Source organism: Scyliorhinus canicula, chromosome 18 (assembly GCF_902713615.1).
Source record: "Scyliorhinus canicula chromosome 18, sScyCan1.1, whole genome shotgun sequence".
Lineage (NCBI taxonomy): Eukaryota > Metazoa > Chordata > Chondrichthyes > Carcharhiniformes > Scyliorhinidae > Scyliorhinus > Scyliorhinus canicula.
The window spans coordinates 71,219,072-71,244,256 of NC_052163.1; the positions used below are offsets into that span (position 1 = coordinate 71,219,072).

The window sequence follows — 25,185 nt, forward strand, 5'->3', positions numbered from 1 at the left end:
AATTGGAATCTCTAAATTTAAAAAGAATAAAAGAAATAAAAGAAAAACACCAGTCACCCTCTGCTTCCTGCCACTCAGCCAATTTTGGATCCAATTTGCCAAGTTTCCCTGGATTCCATGGGCTCTTACCTTTGCTATCTGTCTCTCACGTAGAACCTTATCAAAAGCCTTGCTAAAGTCCAAGTACAGTAAGAAGTCTTACAACACCAGGTTAAAGTCCAACAGGTTTGTTTCAAACATTAGCTATTGGAGCACTGCTCCTTCCTCAGGTGACTGAAGAGGTATGTTCCAGGCGCATATATATCTATGGACAAAGTCAAAGATGCCAAACAATGCTTAGAATGTGAGCATTTGCAGCTAATTAAATCTTTACAGATGCAGGTATAGGGGTAACCCCAGGTTAAAGAGGTGTGAATTGTCTCAAGCCAGGACAGTTGGTAGGATTTCGCAAGCCCAGGCCAGATGGTGGGGGATGAATGTAATGCAACATGAATCCCAGGTCCCGATTGAGGCCGCATTTATGTGTAGAACTTGGCTATAAGTTTCTGCTCAGCGATTCTGCGTTGTCGCGTGTCCTGAAGGCCGCCTTGGAGAACGCTTACCCAGAGATCAGAATGAATGCCCTTGACTGCTGAAGTGTTCCCTGACTGGAAGGGAACATTCCTGCCTGGTGATTGTCGCGCGACTCAACCGGGATCTGGGATTCATGTTGCATTACATTCTTTGTTAACCTGTACCAATTTTAAAGGGTTAAGTCTATATGGATGTTGTTTGACTGGAACAGCATTTCCCACATCTACATCATGTGTAGCCATTTTAGTACTTCCCAATTTATCTCCACAAATATGCCCATGTGATATCAATAACTCTTTCAGGTCAGTCCGTTTTTCCTCTGGAAGGTAACTCAACAATTTATCCCAATTTTTAACAACATCCTCGTTTTCCAATTTAATTTTAGGTATGTCAAATTCACAGTCATCTGGATTTGGTTCGTCACTTTGAGTTAGAATCATTAAAACCCCCTTTTTCTCTCCTTCCCTTTCAAAGTACCCTTTAAACATATTCACATGACACACTCGGTGAGTCTTCCTTCTATCTGGTGTTTTTACCACATAATTCACCTCACTTAATTTCCTTTCAATCTGATAAGGCAAACAAAACCTTGCTTTTAAAGGTTCACCTACCACTGGTAACAATACTAAAACTTTATCTCCACTGGCAAAACAATGAACTTTGGGTTTCTTGTCCGCGACCCGTTTCATAGAACATAGAAAAATACAGCACAGAACAGGCCCTTCGGCCCACGATGTTGTGCCGAACCTTTGTCCTAGATTAATCATAGATTATCATCAAATTTACAGTGCAGAAGGAGGCCATTCGGCCCATCGAGTCTGCACCGGCTTTTGGAAAGAGCACCCGACCCAAGGTCAACACCTCCACCCTATCCCCATAACCCAGTAACCCCACCCAACACTAAGGGCAATTTTGGACACTAAGGGCAAATTATCACATTTTGTGCAACCTTTAAATGTTGTCTAGCCAATTCACCTTTAAATAGTCTATTTAATTGTTCCCTAAAATTTGACATGTAATCCAATAATGTAATTTCCGATTTCTCATTCACCAATTTTCCTTAATCAATTTAAGTGGTCCTCTTACCTCATGACCAAAAATTAATTCAAAAGGACTAAATTTGGTTGACTAATTAGGTGCATCCCTAATTGCAAACAGGACGAATGGAATTCCTTTATCCCAATCCTCTAGATAATCGTGACAATAAGCCCTCAACATTGTCTTTAATGTCTGATGCCACCTTTCTGATGCTCCCTGCGATTCTGGATGGTACGCAGTTGATTTAAATTGTTTTATTCCTGAGCTATCCATAACTTCTTTGCATAATCTTGAGGTAAAATTTGATCCTTTATCCGATTGTATTTCTGTGGGTAGTCCATAGCTAGTAAAGAATTTAAGTAACTCCACAATCTTAATCATAGATTCCCACTTTTCATTTTAGAAAGGGGTTCTATGGAATCAATTAGGAACCTTGTAAAAGATTCCTCAAATGCTGGAATGGGTATTAAGGGCACTGGTTTTATCACTGCTTGAAGTTTCCCTATCACTTGACATGTGTGACATGATTGACAAAATTTTTATATAGTCCAGGCCAATAAAAATGTTTTTGTATTTTAGCTTGAGTTTTCCTTATTCCCAAAAGACCTCCCACTGGTACCTCATGTGCAACTCGCAACACCTCCTTTCTATACCCTACCAGCAGTACTACTTGATGAACGTCTGCCCACTTTTCATCCGCTTGCATATGCAAAGGTCTCCATTTTCTCATCAAGACATCACTTTGACGGTTTTAACACTCTGGTATACACTCAGATTCCTCTTCCCATATGCTTTCTGATACATCCATTTTATTTCTACATCTTTCTGTTGTAGCTCCACCAATTTTCCTGAATTAAAAATATCTGTGTCATCCTCCACCTGTTGTTCCTTTTCAACCATCTGATCAAAAATTGTTTCAGATAATTGCACTTCAACTTCATCTTCACTCTTTGATTTCTCCTCTTGTCTTAACCTGTGACTTTGCGACCTTGTTACTACATAATCCGGAAAAATCCCAGGATATTCGTCCTTCAACACTTCAGTTGTCTGATTTTCCACTGGCTTATCAACCACAGTAGGCATCAATCCCACCTGCGATCCAGCAATATTATTACCCAAGATAAACTGTATTCCTGGACAGGATAGTTTCTCTATTACTCCTACTACCACTTCACCACTCTTCACTGGACTTTCCAAGCTTACTTTATATAATCGAACACTACTCCTCTCACCCTGAATTCCACATATTACCATCTTTTCTGGCAACATTCTTCCCAAACGACATAACTCCTCATCACTTACCATTAAAGATTGACTAGCTCCCGTATCTCTTAAAACTGTGACTTCTTTGCCTGCTCCTCCTGATACACATGAGTAAACTTTACCCACACAAGTACATTATTTAAAGAGATCTGGCACCTTCTTATCAATCACCTCTTGATCAGGCCGTACAATCGTTTGCACCTCCTTCGCTTCATTTGGGCTTTCCTTTACCACTTTAACAAACCTGTTTTACCACATCAGCCTTCCCAGTGCTTTTCTTTAAACACCAACACTGTGACTTTACATGGCCTAGTTTATTACAATGAAAACATTTGAAACTTTTCATTTCTTTTCCACCCTCCTGGATTTATTTTTTAATCTGAGGTACACTCTCATTATCTCCCATCAGATCACCTTTACCTTTACCACTTGAGTATTTCTCATGTCCCCAGTTTCTATCCCTCACAGGCTGAAACTGATGTCGTAAACCAAGCTTTGATTTAGGAACTAATTCATAATCATCTGCCATTTCTGCTGCTAACCTCGCAGTTTTAACCCTCTGCTCTTCCACATGAGTTCTCGCTACATCAGAAATTGAATTTTTAAACTCTTCCAAAAGTATAATTTCTCTGAGAGCTTCATACGTTTGTTCTATTTTCAAAGCCCTTTTCTACCTATCAAAATTACTTTGTTTGAGCCTTTCAAACTCCATGAATGTTTGACAAAATTCTTTCCTTAAATTTCTAAACCTTTGCCTGTAAACTTCAGGCACTAGTTCATATGCACCGAGGATGGATTTTTTTCCACCTCCTCACACGTCCCAGATACCTCCTCCAGTAGTGATGCAAACACTTCACGAGCCCTACCTATCAGCTTTATTTGAATCCGTAATACCCACATGTCCTGTGGCCATTTCATTTGTTTAGCTACCTTTTCAAATGAAATGAAAAAGGCTTCTACCTCCTTCTCGTCAAACCTTGGCAATGCTTGGACATATTTAAATAGATTCCCACCAAGACTTCAACTTTGATGCTCTTTCTCACTATCCTCATCACTATCATCCAACTGTATGTTTCCCTTTACGTCTGCCAATTTTAACTGACTGTCATGTTTCATGGCCATTTTCTGAAGTTCAAACTCTCACTCTTTATCTTTTTCTCTGATCTGTATCTCCCTTTCTGTTTCTTTTTGTTCTTCTAGGGCTATTCTTTCTTTATTCCTTTCTTCTCTCTCCTTTTCGTTTTCCTCTCTCTTTCTTTTTCCTCTCTATCTCTTTCTTTTGCCGCTCTCTCTCTTTCTTTTTCCTCTCTTTCATATTCAAGCTGCTTTAATTCTTTCTCATGTTCCATTTGTTTAATTTTTAATTGAATTTTTGCCATTTCCAATGAGTCAAACTGTATCTTAGGCAGCTTTAAATGCTTACCCACCGCCATAATTACCTCCTCTTTTCGCATTTTGTCAGGCAATGTTAATTGCAATGTTTTTGCCAAATCTAACAGTCTGCTTTTAATCTCTGTCTGTAAGTACTGCATGTGACTGTCTCCACCCCCAAAAACTTCAGAGCCTCTGAAAGAGCCATTCTCCACAAGACACTCCCCATTAAAATTAAAATAACACACCTGATAAGCAACCGCAATATGCTCACCCCTCACTGTCTTTAAGTTCACTAAGCCAATCCAATAGATAGACTTTTATCCCCCTCGAATCCCCAATTTGTTATGGGCCAGGGTTTAGAGAACCCCAGAGTATATCATGGAATTCACCTGACCCACAACTTTTAATAGATTGTGGTATGGGGAGCACACAGCCCACTCTACAGGTGTGGTACAGCAGAAATGGAAAAGTATTTTTTCAGGCAAAACAATGTTTATTCGATGAACTCAAGTTAACCTTTTTGAAACAAACAGTGAACATCTTGGCAACCATTAATTCAAATACAACCCCCAAAAGAATACAACATTAAATAATCCTTAATAACTTCCAAACAACATCCAGAAGACAGAAGAAACATCTTTTAACAGAAGCACATTAGGTTTACATTCACTACTGAGAGCATTTATAATTCTGAATTCACCAAATGATCAAGAGATAGTCTTTTTATGGCAGAGAGATCAACAGTACAACTTTATCTGGCTTCAGCTCCAACACTGAAAACAAAACTAAAACACACCCTGCAGTAAACAGCCTAAAACAAAAGTAAAAAGCTGACAGACAGCCCAGCTCCACCCACTCTCTGACATAGGGGCCTCACGGTAGCATGGTGGTTAGCATCAATGCTTCACAGCTCCAGGGTCCCAGGTTCGATTCCCGGCTGGGTCACTGTCTGTGTGGAGTCTGCACATCCTCCCCATGTGTGCGTGGGTTTCCTCCGGGTGCTCCGGTTTCCTCCCACAGTCCAAAGATGTGCAGGTTAGGTGGATTGGCCATGCTAAATTGCCCGTAGTGTAAGGTTAATGGGGGGATTGTTGGGTTACGGGTTACGTGGGTTTAAGTGGGGTGATCATTGCTCGGCACAACATCGAGGGCCGAAGGGCCTGTTCTGTGCTGTACTGTTCTATGTTCTATGTTCTATCACTGCAGTAGTAAACACTCATTTCTTAAAGGTACTCTCACTACAGATATTTATATACACACCCATTTATAAACACCCATTTCTTAAAGGTACTCTCACATAACAGGAGCCACCCCATATCCAACGGCTTCCCGTGATTCAGCAGCTTTCCCAGCCAGTGGAACCTGGCGGATGGGCTGCTGTGGGGAGCCGAGCAGGTGAGCAGCTATCTTCACTCACAGGCTCAGCCCTGAGGCACTGGGCATGCTGCCCCTGTGCTCATGGAGTGTGAGGGGACAACCGGGGTGTGCAACCCCAGTTGGGGGTGGACCGCCATGGGGGGCTGGGGGCATTGGATCTGGGGGTTCCCTGCGGGGCTGTGGGGTGAGGGTGGCAGACATGTGTGGGCCTGCCATGCCAACCCCTGGACCATATGTTCCCGTACTGGGAGCATCCCTAGCCCCTGCCTGTCTGCACTACTGACCACCCATTACTCCCATTGACCTCTGGCCATGCAGCTGAAGGCCATTACCAATAGGAAATTAGCAATTGGTTAAGTGAGCAGTTCACACATCCCAAGTGGATTCCAGTGGTTGGGCGGGCCACATAGCATGTCGGGCTCATTGCCTAGCATCACACTCACACCTTAATGCATGGACACTGTGCTTGAACACTGCGGAGGCAGCACCACAGACACAGCGACCAACCTTCGTTTGGCCATACCACATTCCTCAGTTAAGCCTTTCTGCTCCTTGCATCTTGTGTTTTCCGCTCTTGGTCACTGTCACCCCCTCCCCTACTCCACTCTGCTGAACAGCTGATCCTTCCTAGTTATGTTGGTCCAGGCATTGTTTGTTGCCCTTCCCTGTGAACTTCATAATTTTTAACGTTTTACCAAATCTCTTAGCCACTCCAGCTCAAAGAATCATTGAATTTACAGTGTAGAAGGAGGCCATTCGGCCCATCGAGTCTGCACCAGCTTTGCAAATAGCACCCAACCCAAGTCCGCGCCTCCACCCTATCCCCGTAACCCAGTAATCCCACCAACCTTTTTGGACACTAAAGGCAATTTAGCATGGCCAATCCACCTAACCTGCACATCATTGGACTGTGAGAGGAAACCGGAGCACCCGGAGGAAACCCACGCACACACGGGGAGAACGTGCAGACTCCGCACAGACAATGACCCAAGCCGGGAATCGAACCTAGGACCCTGGCACTGTGATGCTATAGTGCAAACCACTGTGCTACTGTGCTGCCCTCAGAACAACCTCGCCACATCCTCTCATTATTCCTAAACTGTGTTGTCCAGAATAGGACACAGTAGGCTGGATCACCGACACCAAAATCGCGTTTGGCTGGAGAATCTGTTTGCACCGAAATCGGAGGCGGCGCCGCTCTGGCAATTCTCTTCCCCCTCCAAAACACACCATATGGACGGTCCTCAGGACGTCACCTGAGGCCCTCACCGATGCTCCGCCCCCAATGGGCCGAGTTCACGATGGCGTGGGTCACTCATGCTATTTATTTTCATGAACCCAGCTTGGCGGCTGAGGACTGAGTCCAGTGGTGCCACAGTAGGGTGGGACCCATTCGCCGGGCTTTGGCAGGGGCTGGTGGCACTGGTGGGGGCTGGTCCGGGAGTGGCGTACCTGGCCAAAGGGGAGATTTTCTGGCAGGCCGGGTCTGCGTCAGCACTTGGTCTTCAGATCGGGGAATCCAGCCCTCTGTGCTGACGCCGGCTTGGGAACAGAGGCGTTTTACGCCCGAAAAAACGGCCCAAAAGCAGCACTGATCATCCGTCTGGTGGGGGGCTAGCAGGCACGCAGCATAGAGCCCCCGGCTTTAGCTGCGGATACGGCCGGAGAATTGCCGGGTCCGTGGCCGCTCATGCGCACGGCAGCGGCCTGCAGCCGCCACGCCATGCAACATGGCACCAGCTGCGCGGGGACCTAGCCTGCCAAATATGCTCCCCTTTGGCCAGTCTTGCCACCCCCAGACCACTCCCCACTAGTTTCTGCAGCCCCGCCAAAGCCCCTCCTGCTCACGAATCGACTGTGGCGGCGCTGGACTCAGTCCACAGCCGCCATGCCCAATTCCCTAAAAGTAATAGCACATGCACCCGACGCCATCGGGAACTCGGCCCATCAGGGAGGGCCTCAGGTAATATCCCGAGGCCGGCATGATGGCATGCAGAGTACGCCATTTTGGAGGGGGTGAAGCATCGCAAAAAGGGGCGCCACCCCCGATTCTGGCGGCAACAGGGATTCCCTGTATTCCGACTGAGGTCTAACCAGTGATTAACAAAGGTTCAGCATAACATTCCTGCTAATGTATTCGATTCTTCTACTAATGAACCGAAGAAATCCAAATGCTTTGGGACCATTCTGAATTTGTTCTGCCACCTTAACTGATTTATAAAAATATTTTTCCAGGATTCTCTGTCTTTGAACCCTGTCCGGAATTATGCCATTTATTTCACGTTGCTTCTCCTCATTATTTGTACCAAAATGTATCACTTCACACATCTTGCTTTTTGTCCCTTGCAGGATTACATCTCAACGGAGAATGAGATCATATTCCACCCTGGAGAGGTTCGCAAGGAGATTCCCATCTCACTCCTGGAACGGACGGAGATTGACAACCTCCTTGGAAATGGGCAGCTCAAACAATTCAGCATGGAGTTGTACAAGCCCCAAAATGGAGCGAAGCTGGGGAAACTTCGTGAAACCAACGTTATCATTGCCGATGATAATAGTACGTTTGGCCATACCACATTCCTCAGTTAAGCCTTTCTGCTCCCTGCATCTTGTGTTTTCCGCTCTTGGTCACTGTCACCCCCTCCCCTACTCCACTCTGCAGAACAGCTGATCCTTCCTAGTTATGTTGGTCCAGGCATTGTTTGTTGCCCTTCCCTGTGAACTTCAAACAATGAGTGCTGAAGACAGTTTAACGAAGGGGGCATCGCTGCAGATGAGTCCAAATCTGTCATCATTTAACAAGTGTAAATGTATGTAAACGCACATCTATGCCCACACATCCGCACATCTACGCCCACCCACACACAACCCACACCAACCCACATACCCACCCAGACATATGTGCAGTGCGCACCCATCATGTGGCACTGTCCCCCAACAAATAGGCACACACAAGCAACCTTGCACACCCACATCTACAGATGCATTGGGGGCACACCATTGCCCATGTGGGCACTCATAAGCTGTACCTGTCTGCTTATCTTCAATGACTGGTGTACAAGGACACCCAGGTCTCATTGCACATTCCCCTCTCCTAAGTTATGGCCATTCAGATAATAGCCTGCCTTCCCATTTTTGCTACTAAAGTGCATAACCTCGCACCTTTCCAAATTATCCTGCATCTGCCATTCATTTGTCCAGTCGCTCAACTTGTCCAAATAACACTGAAGGATCTCTGCATCCTCCTCACACTCACACTCCCACCCACCTTGGTGTCATCTGCAAATTTGGAGATATTACATTTTGTTCTCTCATCAAAATCATTAATATATATTGTGACTAACTAGGGTCCCAGCATTGATCCCACTAGTCACTGCTTGCCAATTTGAAAAATACCCATTAATTTCTACTCTTTGTTTCCTGCCAACCAGTTTTCTATCCATCTCAATACACTGCCCCTAATCCCATGCTCTTTAATTTTACACACTAATCTCTTATGCAGGACTTTGTCAAAAACCTTTTGAAAGTCCAAATATACCACATCCAATGGCTTCCCCTTTATTAAGATTCAGGACCCTAGTCTCAGAATCAACGACTTCACTCTCAAATTTGATGAAAAATTCTATCATATTATAGTCGCTCATCCCCAGGGGGTCTCGCACAACTAGATTGTCAATGATTCCATTCTCACTACACAGTACCCAATCTAGGAAAGCCTGCTGTCAAAGTATTGGTCCAGAATACCATCCTGTCTACACTCCAGGAATTCTTCCTCTATGGTATTGTGGCTAATTTGATTTGCCCAATCTATATACAGATTGAAATCACCCATAATTACATATGTTCCTTTATTGTATGCGTCTCAAATTTCCTGTTTAATGCCATTCCCTACATCACCACTGCAGTTTGGGGTCGATATACGATGCCGACTAATGTTTTTTGCCCCTTGGTGTTGCTCAGCTCTACCCACACAGATTCCACATTGTCAGAGCTAATATCCTTCCTCACTGTTGTGTTAATTTCCACTTTAACCAGCAGCCACTCCACTGCCTTTTCCTTTTTGTCTGCCCTTCCTAAATACTGAATACCCTGGGACATTTAGTTCCCATGCCTGGTTACCCTGCAGCCATGTCTCCGTAATCCCAAACATATTGTACCCATTTATGTTTATTTGTACGATTAGTTCATCTACTTTATTGCGAATGCTCTGCGAGTGAAGGCACAAAGCCTGTAGTTTTGTCTTTTTAACAGGACTTGTCTGGTTCCCAATATTTTTCATTGTAGCCCTCTTTGAATCTGGCTCTTGTTTTCTCTGCTTATCACTTATCTTCTTCCCCTTTCTGTCTTTTGCTTTTGTCCTTGTTTGTCCTTTTGTTTTCCGCCTCCCAAGACTCCTTGCCTAGGTCCCCACCCCCCTGCCATTTTAGTTTCTTTTGATTCTCCCTTTTTGTAGCTATTACTATCAGTCATGCTGCCATTTGCTGTTCTTTGTGCCTCACTCAGACACCAGGGTCTATGCAATTTTTGCAATTTGTGTCCTTTTTATTCCAGTTTTCTGTTGTCCCTCAACTCATTAGTCATGTTTTTTTAACCAGCAGAGCTTTTTGCTCCTGAAGGCTACAAACTGGTTCAGCATCACAAATTATTTTTGAACATTGCCCACTGATCTTTCATTTTATCCATTAACCAAATTACCCATTATTCATAAGGATGTGCAGTTTAGGTGGCTGACCATGCCAAATTGCCCCTTAGTTTCCAATAGGTTTCAGAGGGTTGGTGCAGACTCAATGGGCCGAATGGCCTCCTTCTGGACTGTAGTGATTCTATGATTAACAGATTTACCCAGTTTACTGTGGGCATTATTTGTCTCACCCCATTACCTCAATCTAGAATCGTAGTAAATGTTTTGTGTTTCTCCCTTTCAAACGTTAGGTTGAATTTTATCACATTATGATTGTTTTGAAATAAAGGTTCAAGCTTTGTGAGGCTGTTAACTAAACCTGGTTTGGTAAACCTAATATGGCATTTCTACTTGGTTCTCAGACATATTGTTGCAGTAAACAATTCTGGACACATTCAAGAAATTCACTACCTTTCTGACATGTCTTCTCATCTGAACGTACAGTGCAATATGAAGGCTAAAACTCCTGATTAAAACTATCCTGCCTTCAATAATGCTTGTCTAATCTATGCATTTATACAATCTACCACTTCACAGCTGCTACAAGGGGGCCTATATACTACTCCCACTACAATCTTCAATCTTTTTCTATTTCTTAATTCTATCCATAGTGTCCACTGACCGCTTACCTCTCATTGCTTCCTCTCTTATCTTTGAAGTGATTTCATCCTTAATCACTAAGACGATTCCTCTCCCTATCTACCATTTCCCTATCTTTTCTGTGGACCTCATAACTTGATCATCTTGCAACCATCTGGTGTCTACCATGTCATAACCTAAAAGGTGAATTTTCACTTGTAATTCATTCAATTTCATAGAATCATAGAATCCCTGCAGTGCAGAAGGAAGCCATTTGGTTCATTGAGTCTGCACTGACACACTTCATCCCGTAACCTCATCCAACCTGCACATATCTGAACACTAAGGGGCAATTTAGCATGGCCAATCCACCTAACGTGCATACCTTTGGGCAGTAGGAGGAAACCAGAGGAGACCCACACAAACAGGGGGAGAAAGTGCAAACTCCACACAGTCACCCAAGGCCGGACTCAAACCCGGGTCCCTGGTGCTGTGAGGCAGCAGCGCTAACCACAGTTCGACTGTGCCACCCTAAATTTGCTTCATATATTCTGTGCAATTATATTTAGAACTTTTACTTTCGGCCACACATCCCGCCCTGTCCTAATGTTTTACTCACATGGTTCTTATTTTTCTCTCCAATGTAGCAAGAAAGGACTGCGCTCTATTGAGCCATCGTTCCATTGTTGATTTTTTTTAAATCCAAGGTCTTTGATTAACATTTTGTGCTGTCTGATATTACAGTAAACCAAACAACATCTCTCCTTGAGCAAAGTACCATATCCATCAACTCTCCACCGACCAGTGTCAAAGCTCAGCCAATTGATAGCAAAAGAATCCGTATGAATTGGACCCCACCGCCAGGCCCAGTAACAGGATATAAGGTAGTGGACCATCGGCCATCAAAACAAAAACTTATTGTTTAGGTTGGGAGAAGCAAGGCTATTTGTTCTTGTGTGAGTGAGAAGCACCGTTCTCAGCAATCATCAGTGAAGCAAGTATAAAGCAAGTAGGAAGGAACTTAAGGTCAGAGTTAGGAAGGCTAAAAGGGGTCATGAAATGTCGTTGGTAAACGGGATTAAGGAAAAACTAAAGGCATTTTATACATTTGTAAAGAGCAAGAGGGTTGCCAGAGAAATGGTTGGTCCATTTAAGGATATTGGAGAGAATCTATGTATGGAACCAGAGGAAGTGGGAGAGATACTAAATGAATACTTTGCCTCAGTATTCACCAAAGACAAGGACTTTGTAGATGAGGTGTATAGGGCAGAGTGTGTAGATATTCTGAGTCAGTGGTTGTTGTCTATATGGACTTCAGTAAGGCCTTTGACAAGGTCCCTCATGGCAGACTGGTACAAAAGGTGAAGTCACACGGGATCGGGGTGAGCTGGCAAGATGGATAAAGAACTGGCTAGGTCATAGAAGGCAGAGAGTAGTAATGGAAGGGTGCTTTTCTGATTGGAGGACTGTAACTAGTGGTGTTCCGCAGGGATCAGTGCTAGGACCTTTGCTGTTCGTAGTATATATAAATGATTTGGAGGAAAATGTAACTGGTCTGATTAATAAGTTTGCAGACGACACAAAGGTTGGTGGGAATTGCGGATAGCGATGAGGACTGTCAGAGGATAGAGCAGGATTTAGATTGTTTGGTGACTTGGGCGACTCCATGACAGATGGAGTTTAATCCGCACAAATGTGAGGTAATGCATTTTGGAAGGTCTAATGCAGGTAGGGAATATACAGTGAATGGTAGAACCCTCAAGAGTATTGATAGTCAGAGAGATCTAGGTGTACAAGCCCACAGGTCACTGAAAGGGGCAACACAGGTGGAGAAGGTAGTCAAGAAGGCATATGGCATGCTTGCCTTCATTGGCCAGGGCATTGAGTATAAGAATTGGCAAGTCATGTTGCAGCTGTATAGAACCTTAGTGAGGCCACACTTGGAGTATAGTGTTCAATTCTGGTCGCCACACTACCAGAAGGATGTGGAGGCTTTAGAGAGGGTGCAGAAGAGATTTATCAGGATGTTGTCTGGTATGGAGGGCATTAGCTATGAGGAGCGGTTGAATAAACTTTGTTTGTTCTCACTGGAACGACAGAGGTTGAGGGGCGACCTAATAGAGGTCTACAAAATTATGAGGGACATAGACAGAGTTGATAGTCAGAGGCTTTTTCCCAGGGTAGAGGGGTCAATTACTAGGGAGCATAGGTTTAAGGTGTGAGGGGCAAGGTTTAGAGGAGATGTACGAGGCAAGTTTTTTACACAGAGGGCAGTGGGTGCCTGGAACTCGCTGTTGGAGGAGGTGGTGGAAGCAGGGACGATAGTGACATTTAAGGGGCATCTTGACAAATACATCAATAGGATGGGAATAGAGGGATACGGACCCCCGAAGTGTAGAAGATTTTAGTTTAGACGGGCAGCACGGTCGGCACAGGCCTGGAGGGCTGAAGGGCCTGTTCCTGTGCTGTACTTTTCTTTGTTCTTTGATATTAATAAAGAGGAGGTGTAGGGCATCTTAAAGAGCATTAAAGTAGAGAAGCCCCAAGGCCTGATGGGATCTACTCCAAAATACTGAGAGAGACAAGGGAGGAAATTGCGAGGGCCTTGACAATAATCTTTGTATTCTCAATGGCTACAGGTGAAGTTCCAAAGGACTGGGGCGTAGCCAATATTGTTCCATTGTTTAAGAAGGGCAGCAGGATAATTCAGGAAATTAGAGGCTGGTGAGTTTTGCGTCAGTGGTAAGGAAATTGTTGGAAAAGATTCTTAGAGACAGGATTTACTTACATTTGGAAACAAATTGATTTATTAGTGATGAACAGCATGGTTTTCTGAAGGGAAGGTCATGTCTCACTAATTTGATCAAGTTTTTCAAAGAAGTGTCAAAGATAATACATGATGGAAAGGCAATAGATGTTGTATGCATGGACTTCAGTAAAGACTTTGACAAGGTATCTCATGGTAGACTGGTACAAAAGGTGAAGTCACATGGGATCAGAGGAGAGCTGGCAAGTTGGATACAGAACTGGCTTGGGCACCGAGACAGAGGGTAGCAGTGGAAGGGTGCTTTTCTGAATGGAAGGCTGTGATTAGCGGCATTCCACAGGGATCAGTTCTGGGGCCTTTGTTGTTTGTGGTGTGTATAAATGATTTGAAAGAAAATGTAGCTGGTCTGATTAGTAAGTTCGCAGATGACACAGAAATTGGTGGAGTTGCGGACAGTGAAGGGGGTTGACAGATGATACAGCAAGATATAAACTGGTTGGAGTTTTGGGCGGAGAAATGGCAGGTGGAGTTTAATCGGGACAAGTGTGAGGTAATGCACTTTGGAAGGTCCAATGCGTGTAGGAATTACACAATAAATGGTTGAACTCTTGCAAGTACTGACAGGCAGAGAGATCTGGGTGTGCTTGTCCAACGATCACTGAAAGTGGCAATACAAGTGGATAAGGTGGTCAAGAAGGCATACTGGCCTTCATCGATCGGGGCACTGAATATAAAAATTTGCAAGATATGTTACAGCTGTACAGGATCTTTCCTAGGGTAGGAGAGGCAAGCACTTGGGAACGTAGGTTTAAAGTGCGTGGGGAAAAGTTTACAACTGATGTGCGAGGCACGTCTTTTACACAGAGGGTAGTAAATATATAGAGCGCGCTACGTGGGCAGGTGGTGGGTGCAGGTATGATAGCGGCATTTAAGGGGCATCTGGAAAAATATATGAAAAGGGTGGGAATGGAAGGAAACGGACTCCGTAAGTGCACACGTTTTAGTTTAGGCAGGTACCATGGTCGGCGCAGGCTTGGAGGGCCAGAGGCTTGTTCCTGTGCTGTACTGTTCTTTGTTCTTTGTTCTTGATACTAGAGGGCACAGCAAGACTGTTGACTCCTGTATCAGGAATGAGAATTCCAGACACTGAGACCTGGATTTTCATCCTCGAGGTGGATAGAATCGTAGAATTTACAGTGCAAAAGGAGACCATTCGGCCCATCAAGTTGACACCGACGCTTGAAAAGAGCACCCCACTTAAGCCCCACACCTCCACCCTATCCCCGTAACCCAGTAACCCCCGTAACCTTTTTGGACACTAAGGGCAATTTAACATGGCTAGTCCACCTAACCCGCACATCTTTGGACTGTAGGAGAAATCCGGAGCACCCGGGAGGAAACCCACACAGACACAGGGAGAACGTGCGGACTCTGCACAGACAGTGATCCAGCCGGGAATCGAACCTGGGACCCTGGCCCTGTTAAGCAACTGTGCTAACCACTGTGCTAAGTGATGCACATAGAAGGTTTTGGGAAAATTCCCAGCTTGGCCCTCCTGCCTCGGGAAGGTAAAAAGTCTTCATTGCTGGGGGCTGGGTGCAGGCTGGAGTAGGGCCAGCCAACCCAGAAGGAAATGTGAAGACAGTAACAAAGGCTGCTGGGTGCTGAGGCAGGTTGTTTCAAAGGACCGCCTCCATGCCATGTGACTTCAATCCAGTGAACGAAAACACAATGGCCCTACAGCCCTCACACCCCTCCAAACAATCCCTCTTCCCTATCTATGCCACCTCATGTCCCCAACCAACCCCTATGTCTGCCAATCCCACTATGCCAGGCTCTGCCCTGCCACTCACCCCATGTCCATTCATGCTAAGTACTGCCCAGCAACCCATGCCCTCAGGCGCCTCATGTCCCCACACCAAGCTCTGGCACTTACACACCCATTGACCCACTATACGCTTTGTAGAACTACAGGGTAGGGTATAGTGATATATGTAAATAACATTTTGAAAAATGTAATCCATTGATAAATTTCTCCTATGAAAAATGTTGGATGGCAAGCTATTAAAAGTGTCAATCAGTCAGTCCATTTAAAGTTGAAATCACTTGACTTACGTCAACAACTTTGGAATTGGCTGCAGATATCAGAAACCCAGACCTGTCGATCAAACAGTGTTTCCAGCTAATAGCCCAGGCAGTTATTACATTATGAGAACACTTGCTCCCCAGAGGAGGAGCTTTTTCAAAATAAATTCAAGTTGACAAATTATGATGGCGGGATTTGAGTTCACCTTCTCTGTATTACTGATTGAGTGATGTAACGAATTTAGTATCCTACCCATATATTTTCAGGACAGAAAACTACCTTTAATTACACCAGTCAGCAGCTGGGGCCTTGATAGTCTGAGCATTTGTTTGTATTTCTCAGTGCTTCTTGTTTTAGTCACAGAATGGACATCTCAATACATAATGGACTCCAGACAGAACCTCATGTAAAATAGCTTCTTTAAACAAGTATGTCACTCGGGCTCCTTCCTCCAGGGAGCCATTTCTTTGGTGGGAACCTCCATTAGGCTACATTTATGCTAAAGTAAGAGTATAGGAGAAGTAGACGCGGTTCCACATTACACACATGTGGCCCTTCTGAGCTTCCATGTTACACCCATGTGGCCCTTCTGAGCTTCCATGTTACACCCATGTGGCCCTTCTGAAGTTCCACGTTATACCCATGTGGCCCTTCTGAAGTTCCCCGTTACACCCATGTGGCCCTTCTGAAGTTCCATGTTACACCCATGTGGCCCTTCTGAAGTTGCATGTTACACCCATGTGGCCCTTCTGAAGTTCCACATTACACCCATGTGGCCCTTCTGAGCTTCCACGTTACACCCATGTGGCCCTTCTGAAGTTGCATGTTACACCCATGTGGCCCTTCTGAAATTCACAATATTGGGGTTGTAATATAGGTCTCCTGACACCCAGTGGGATACAGAGGAACAGATATGTAGTCAGATTCTGGAAAGATGTGAAAATAGCAGGGTTGTTGTGATGGGTAATGACTGGGAACACCCTTAGTGCCAGGGGTTCGGGTGGAGAGAAATGTGTTTGGTGCATTCAGGAGGGATTTTTGAAACAGTACATTGACAGTCCAACCAGGGAGGGAGTCTTACTGGACCTGGTATTAGGGAATGAACCCGGCCAGTTGACCAAAGTTACAGTGGGGGAACATTTTGTGAATAATGATGATAATTCCATACATTTTCGAATACTCCTGGATAAGGACAAGATGGTCCTCAAGTGAGGGTGCTAAATTGGGGGAAAGCCAACTACAACAGAATTCAGCAAGTGCTGGACAATGTGGATTGGGAGAGGCTGTTTGAGGGTAAATCCACATTTGATATGTGGGAGTCTTTTCAACACCAGTTGATTAGAGTGTAGACAGGCTTGTTCCTGTGAAAATGAAGGACAGAAATGGTAGGATTAGGGAACCATGGAATTATGAGAAGAGTCAAAAAGAAAAAGGAAGCATACATCAGGTCTAGGCAACTAAAAACAAACAAAATTTAAGGAGATTATCGGGAAAGTAGGAGCAAACTCAATGGAGAGTTAGGAGGCTGAAAGTGTCCGTGAAATGTCATTGATAAGCAGGGTCATGGATAATCCCAAGGTCTTTTATTCATATAGAAGGAGCCAAGAGGGTAGTTAGGGAAAGAGTAGGCCCACTCAATGAAAAAGGCGGGAAATTATGCGTGGAGTCAGAGGAAATTACCTTTGGGCAGCACAGTAGCACAGTGGTTAGCACAATTGCTTCACAGCTCTAGGGTCCCAGGTTCGATTCCCAGATTGAGTCTCTGTCTGTGTGGAGTCTGCATGTTCTCCCCATGTGTGCGTGGATTTTCTCCGGGTGCTCCAGTTTCCCCCCACAGTCCAAAGCTGTGCAGGTTAGATGGATTGACCATTTCAAATTGCTCTTACTGTCCAAAAAGGTTAGGTGGGGATACTGGGTTATGGGAATAAAGGGGATAGGGTGGAGGCGTGGGGTTTAAGTAGGGTGCTCTTTCCAAGGGCTGGTGGCCTCCTTCTGCACTGTAAATTCTATGAAAAGTGGGTTAGATCCTTAATAGGTACTTTGCATCGGTATTCACCAAGGAGAAGGACATGACAGATGTTGAGATTAGGAATGTGTGTAAATACTCTAGGACAGGGGTGGGCAAACTTTTCCGTGCAAGGGCCACATTCAGAAATTCACAATTTTAAAGGGCCGCATAGTATATTAATTAATAGTCCCGGTTGTAACCAATTAGCGTGCGGCATATACCTCAGCGCTTCCCCCGGTGGCATCCTGCCTTTAGCCCTCTTTTTCTCTACTTTTCAAAAATGGCGCTTCACCCGGTTATGATTCTGGGCGCCTCATATAGAACATAGAACATAGAACAATACAGCACAGAACAGGCCCTTCGGCCCTCGATATTGTGCCGAGCAATGATCACCCTACTCAAGTCAACGTATCCACCCTATACCAGTAACCCAACAGCCCCCCCCCCCCATTAACCTTATAAAAAAAATTTTAAAAAAATTTTTTTCTAAAAAAATTTTTTTTATTTTTTTTTTATGACTTGATCTTGGTGGGCCGCATAAAGACCTTTGGCGGGCCGCAGTTTGCCCACCCCTGCTCTAGGACATGTCGGCATAATGAAGGAGGACGTAGATAAAGTGTTGTTAAAATGCATTAAGATAGACAAGTTCCCTGGGCGGGATAGGATATATCCCAGGTTACTGTGGGAGGCAAGAGAAGAAATAGCTGGGGTCTTAACAGATATCCTTGCATCATCCCAGCGGTGTTCCTCAGGGATCAGTGTTGGGTCCACTGTTATTTGTTATTTATATTCATGATTTGGAGGAAATATAGGAGGCATGGTCAGTGAGTGTGCAGATGACATCAAGATTGGTGGCAAAGTGGACAGTGAAGAAGGTTATCTAGGATTGCAACGGGATCTTGATCAATTGGGCCGGTGGGCTGATGAATGGTGGATAGAGTTTAGTTTAGATAAATTTGAGGTGATACATTTTGGTAGATCGAATCAGGGCAGGACAGGACCTACTCAGTTAATGGTGGGGAGTTAGGGAGAGTTATAGAACAAAGAGATCTAGGGGTACAGGTTCATAGCTCCTTGAAAGTGGAGTCACAGGTGGACAGGGTGGTGAAGGAGGCATTCGGCATGCTCGGTTTCATTGGTCAAACTATTGAATACAGGAGTTGGAATGTTTTGCTGAAGTTGTACAAGACATTAGTAAGGCCACACTTGGAATACTGTGTACAGTTCTGGTCACCCAATTATAGAACAGCTATTATTAAACACGAAAGAGTGCAGAAAGGATTTGCCAGGGTTCTACCTGGAATTGATGGTTTGAGTTAAAAGGAGAGGCTGGGACTTTTTTCCCTGGAGTTTGGAGGCTTAGGGTGATCTAATAGAGGTCTATAAAGTAATGAGGGCGTTTTCCCAAAGGTAGGGGAGCCTAAAACTAGAGGGCATAGGTTTAAGGTGAGAGGGGAGAAATAGAAAAGGGTCCAGAGGGGCAATTTTTTCACACAAGAGTGATGTGTCTGGAACGAGCTGCACGAGACAGTAGTAGATGTGGATACAATTTTGTCTTTTAAAAAGCAATCAGACAGTTATATGGCTAAGATGGGTATAGCGGGATATTGGCCAAATGCAAGCAATTGGGACTAGCTTAGTGGTAAAGACTGGGCAGCATGGACAAGTTGGGCCGAAGGGCCTGTTTCCATGCTGTAAACCTATGACTCTATCTTTGACCTCAGGTGAGGTTCTAGAGGACTGGATAAAAGCCAGTGTTGCCCTTTTTGTTTAAGAAGTGTAGCTGGGATAATCCAGGTAATTATCGGCCGGTGAGTCTGACGTGGTGAAGCTGTGGGAGAAGACACTGAGAGACAGGATTTATTCATCTTTGGAAGAAAATTGACTTATTAGTGTTAGGCAACATATTATTGTGTGGGGAAGATCCTGTCTTACCAACTTGATAGAGTTTTTTGAGGGGGTGACAAAATTAATTGACGAGGGAAAAGCTATGGATGTCATCTACATGGACTTTAGAAAGGCATTTGATAATGGCAGACTGGTACAACAGGTAAAGTCGCATTCAGGGTGTGCTAACTGGATGGATAAAGAACTGGCTTGGCAACAGGAGACAGAGAGTAACAGTGAAAGGGAATTTTTCAGGATGGAGATCTAAAACTGTGGTGTTCCACAGGGATTAGTGCTGGGACCACTGTTTGTAATATATATAAATTATCTGAAGGAAATTATCTGGCACAGGCTTGGAGAGGCACAGGCTTTGGAGAGCCAAAGGGCCTGTTCCTGTGCTGTACTTTTCTTTCCTTTTTGCAGATGACACTAAGATAAATGGAATTGCAGATAGTGAAGGGGATTGTCAGAGAATACAGCAGAGTATAGATAGATTGGAGAGTTGGCCAAGAAATGGTCGCCACACTAACAGAAGGATGCGGAGAGTGTAAAGAAGGTTTACCAGGATGCTGCCTGGTCTGGAGGGTGTTAGCTATGAGGAGAGGTTGTTGAAAAAACGGAAGCTGAGGGGAGACTTGATTGAGGTCTACAAAATTATGAGAGGCATAAACAGGGTGAATAGTTAGAATCTTTTTCCCAGGGTGGAAGACTCAATTACATGGTGCACAGGTTCAAGGTGAGAGGGGAAAAGTTTAGGTCGGGGAGATGAGCAGGGAAAGCTTTTCATGCAGAGGGTGGTGGGTGCCTGGAACGCGTTGCCAGTGGAGGTGGTGGAGGCAGGCATGATAGCAACATTTAAGATGTATCTTGATAGACACATGACGGGTGAGGAATGGAGGGATACAGATTGTTTGGGCAATAAGTAGTAGGTCTAAATAAGGAATCTGGATTGGCGCTGGCTTGGTGGCCAAAGGCCTGTTCCTGTGCATTAATGTTCTTTGCTGACAAATGGGTTGTGGTCGGCAGGTCAGGTGCTTTCCATGCATTGGTGCAGACAGGATGGGCCAAAGGGCCTCTTTTACACTACTATTCTGTGATTCTGTTTCCGTTTCCTCCTGGTGCTCAGGTTTCCTCCCACTGTCCAAAGATGTGCGGGATTGGCCATGCTAAATTGCCCCTTAGTGTCTAAAGATTAGGTAGGGTTACGGGGATAAGGCGGGATAGAGGTTAATCTCTTTTGGAGGGTTGGTGCAGACCTGATGGGCAAGATAGCCTCTTTCTGCACTGTCGGGATTCTATGAATCTATGATTCAAATGAACCTTGATAGGGGTAAAGGTGAGGTTTTATACTTTGGTAGGAAAATAGAAATGATATCTGCGCCATAGAAAATAAGAAAATGAAAAGGGTGGAAGAGCGAAGGGATGTCAGGATACAGTGAACAAATCATTCAAAATATCAATGCAAGTCTTTCAAGCACTTAAAAATACTAACAAAAGACTGGGATTTATTTCAGAGGGTGCAGAGATCAAAACAAGTGTAGAATAGCTGAGATGTGATGGACCGAATGGGAGGAGACTAGTGTAAAGTATAAATAACAGCACAAACTGGTTGTGCCAAATTGTTTTTTTCCGTACTGTTTATTCTATGTAATGCAATCTAATGGTCGATGCTGTCACCCCAAGGAAGCTGGATGGATCAGGTGAATTAAGTTGGGCTTTTTCTTCTACAGGTGGCCTATTGGATTGAAGGGGATGAGAATTCTTCTCGGACCATAAACACAACTGGGCCCTCTGCTGAACTCCGCGACCTCTACCCATACTGCGACTATGAGATGAACGTCTTTGCGCACAATGCGCTGGGTGCTGGTCCCCACTCTGAAACTGTTGGGTGTCGCACATTGGAAGACTGTGAGTTACTTCTGAATGGCATGGAAAAATAAAGCGCTTTCATTTCTATCACACTTTTCATCAGCTCAGGACCATCCAAAGTGCTTTGAAGCCAATGAAATGTAGTCACTGTGGTTAGGTACTAAATGCAGCAGCCAAATTGTACAGAGCAGCTCCAACAAACAAAATGTGATAATCAGTTAATTTATGTTAGTGATATTGGCTTGAAGGATAAATATTTGTCAGGTCATCTGGGTAACTCCCTGTTCTTCAAAATTGGTTGGAGGCTTGGGCGGAGAGATGGCAGATGAAGTTCAATCCGGCCAAATGTGAGGTAATGCATTTTGGAAGTTGGGAAATATACAGTAAATGGCAGAACCCTTGAGAGTATTGACAGCCAGAGGGATCTGGATGTACATGTCCACAGGTCACTGAAAGTAGCAACACAGGTGGAGAAGGTAGTCAAGAAGGCATACGGCATGCTTGCCTTCATCGGTCTGGGCATTGAGTATACAAATGGGCAAGTCATGCTGCAGCTGTATAGAACCTTAATTAGGCCACACTTGGAATATCAAAGAACAACACAGCACAGGAACAGGCCCTTTGGCCCTCCAAGCCAGCCTAAACTAAGGTACCTGTCTAAATTAAAACCGTATGCACTCGTGGAGTCCGTATCCTTCCATTCCTATCCTTATCATATATTTGTCTAGATGCCCTTAAATGCTGCTATTGTACCTGCTCCCACCACCTCCCCAGGCAACGGGTTCCATATATTTACCACCGTCTGTGTAAAAAACTTGCCTCTCACATCTAGTCTAAACTTTTCCCCACGCACTTTAAATCTATGACCCGTAGTACTTGACACTCCTACCCTAGGAAAGAACATCTGACTATACACTCTATCCGTGCCAATCATAATCTTGTAGACCTCTATCAGGTCGCCTCTCAACCTCCGTCATTCCAGCGAAAACAGACCAAGTTTATCTAACCTCTCCTCAACGCTAATGCTCTCCATACCAGGCAACATCCTAATAAACCGCTTCTGCACCCTCTCCAAAGCATCCACATCCTTCTGGTAATGTGGCGATGAGAATTGCACACAATATTCCAAATGAGGCCTAACTAAGGTCCAGTACAGTTGCAACATGACTTGCCAATTTTTATATTCAATGCCCCGACTGATGAAGGCCAGCATGCCGTATGCCTTCTTGACCACCTTATCTGCATGCATTGCCACTTTCAGTGATCGGTGGACATGTACGCCCAGATCTCTCTGCCTGTCAGTACTCGCAAGAGTTCTACCGTTTACTGTGTAATCCCTACATGCATTGGACCTTCCAAAGTGCATTACCTCACACTTGTCCGGATTAAACTCCATCTGCCATTTCTCCACCATTTCTCTCCTATCTCTAAGAATATTTTCCAATACTTTCCCTACCACTGATGTATGGCTCACCAGCCTATAATTTACTGGATTATCCCTGCTCCCCTTCTTAAACAATGGAACAACATTGGCTATACTCCAGTCCTCTGGGACTTCACCTGCAGCCAATGAGGATACAAGGCCCCAGCAATTTTCACCCTTGCCTCCCTCAGTATTCTGGGATAGATCCCATCAGGTCCTGGGGACTTATCTACTTTAATACTTTGTACGGTGCCCAATACCTCCTCTTTGTTATTATCAACATGACTCAGAATATCTACACACTCTACCCTATACTTCTCATCCACCAAGTCCTTCTCTTTGGTGAATACTGAGGCAAAGTATTCATTTAGGAACTCGTCCATTTCCTCTGATTCCATACACAGATTCTGTCCAATATCCTTGAATGGACCAATCCTTTCTCTGGCAACCCTCTTGCTCTTTACAAATGTATAAAACGCTTTAGGATTTTCCTTAATCCTGTTTGCCTATGACATTTCATGACCCTGTTTAGCCTCCTAACTCCTACCTTAAGTCCTTCCTACTTTCTTTATATTCTTCAAGGGCTTCATCTGTCCTAAGCCTTTTAGACCTTACGAATGCTTCCTTTTTCTTTTTGACAAGGTTCATAATATCCCTCATTATCCAGGGTTCCCTATACTTACCACCCTTATCTTTCATCCTCATAGATACATGCCGGTCCTGAATTCCAATCAACTGACATTTGAAAGCCTCCCACATGCCGGATGTTGATTTTCCCTCAAACAGCCTCGCCCAGTCAACACACTCCAGATCCTGCCTAATGCTGTTGCAATTAGCCTTCCCTCAGTCTAACACCTTCACCTGAGGACCACTCCTGTCCTTTTCCATAAGCAGCTTAAAATTAACAGAATTATTATATATTTTTAAATAAATTTCGTGTACCCAATTCATTTTTTCCAATTGAGGGGCAATTTAGCGTGGCCAATCCACCTAACCTGCACATCTTTGGCTTGTGGGGGTGAAACCCACGCAGACACGGGGAGAATGCGCAAACTCCACACGGACAGTGACCCAGAGCCGGGATCGAACCTGGGACCTCGGCGCCGTGAGGCTGCAGGGCGAACCCACTGCGCCACCATGCTGCCCCAAACTTACAGAATTATGATCACTGTTCCAAAAATGATCTACTGAAACTTCGATCAACTGGCTGGGTTCATTCCCCAGCACCAGATCTAATATGGCCCCTTCCCGAGTTGGGTTGTTTACATATTGTTTCAAGAAACCCTCCTGGACGTTCTTTACAAATCCTGCTCTATCCATGCCTCTTGAAGTAAGTGTTTCCCAGTCAATATAGAGAAAGTTAAATCACCCACCACAACAACCCTATTGTTTATGCACCTTTCCAAGATCTTTCTGCATATCTGTTCCTCTATTTCCTGTTGGCTGTTAGGAGGTCTGTAGTAAACCCCAACATTGTGACAGCACCTTTCTTATTCCTGAGCTCTACCCATATTGCCTCGCTTCCTTAACCCTCCAAGGTGTCCTCCCTCAGCACAGCTGTGATATTCTCCTGAACCAATAATGCAACTCCCCCAGCCCTTTTGCATTCCCCTCTCTCCTGTGTTGTGATCTTTGTATAAGCATGCTGGAGAGCAGCACTGGTGGGCATAAAAGCCAGACGCAAGCAGCTCTCTCCCTCTTAGTTATTAGACTGTGACGAGAGCAGGAGCATTGATCTAGCTCAAGGTGACGAGTGTGGTCAGGCATAGCTACTGTATATAAACTTTGTAACCTTTCTACTGGTATTGATCTTAAAGTAAAGAACTCACGCAGTTGTTAACTTAGTTACTCAATAAACCTTCTTCATCAAGGTCCAGAAAGCCTCTTCAACAATTGGATTGAGTAATGCATGTTACAAACAGGGGCTGTTTAGCACACAGCTAAATCGCTGGCTTTGAAAGCAGACCAAGCAAGCCAGCAGCACGGTTCGATTCCCGTAACAGCCTCCCCGAACAGGCGCCGGAATGTGGCGACTAGGGGCTTTTCACAGTAACTTCATTTGAAGCCTACTTGTGACAATAAGCGATTTTCATTTCATAGTACTATCAAAAACACAACAGTAAGGTTACAAGGTGTCCTCCCTCAGCACAGCTGTGATAGTCTCCTTGAGCAATAATGCAACTTCCCCAGCCCTTTTGCATTCCCCCTCTATCTGGCCTGAAGCATCTAAATCCTGGAATGTTTACTTGCCAATCCTCTC

General features: G+C 44.6%; 1 protein-coding gene across 3 annotated transcripts in view; it reads left to right on the forward strand.

Annotated features, from left to right (window-relative positions):
• itgb4 (integrin, beta 4) overlaps window positions 1-25,185 on the forward strand; it is a 311,978-nt gene that overhangs the window by 214,640 nt on the left and 72,153 nt on the right. For all 3 annotated transcript variants that reach the window (XM_038777234.1, XM_038777235.1, XM_038777236.1), the window contains exons 27-29: window positions 7,975-8,182; window positions 11,630-11,769; window positions 21,364-21,541. In XM_038777234.1, the coding sequence (XP_038633162.1) occupies window positions 7,975-8,182; window positions 11,630-11,769; window positions 21,364-21,541 (526 nt within the window). The remainder of the gene's footprint in view (window positions 1-7,974; window positions 8,183-11,629; window positions 11,770-21,363; window positions 21,542-25,185) is intronic.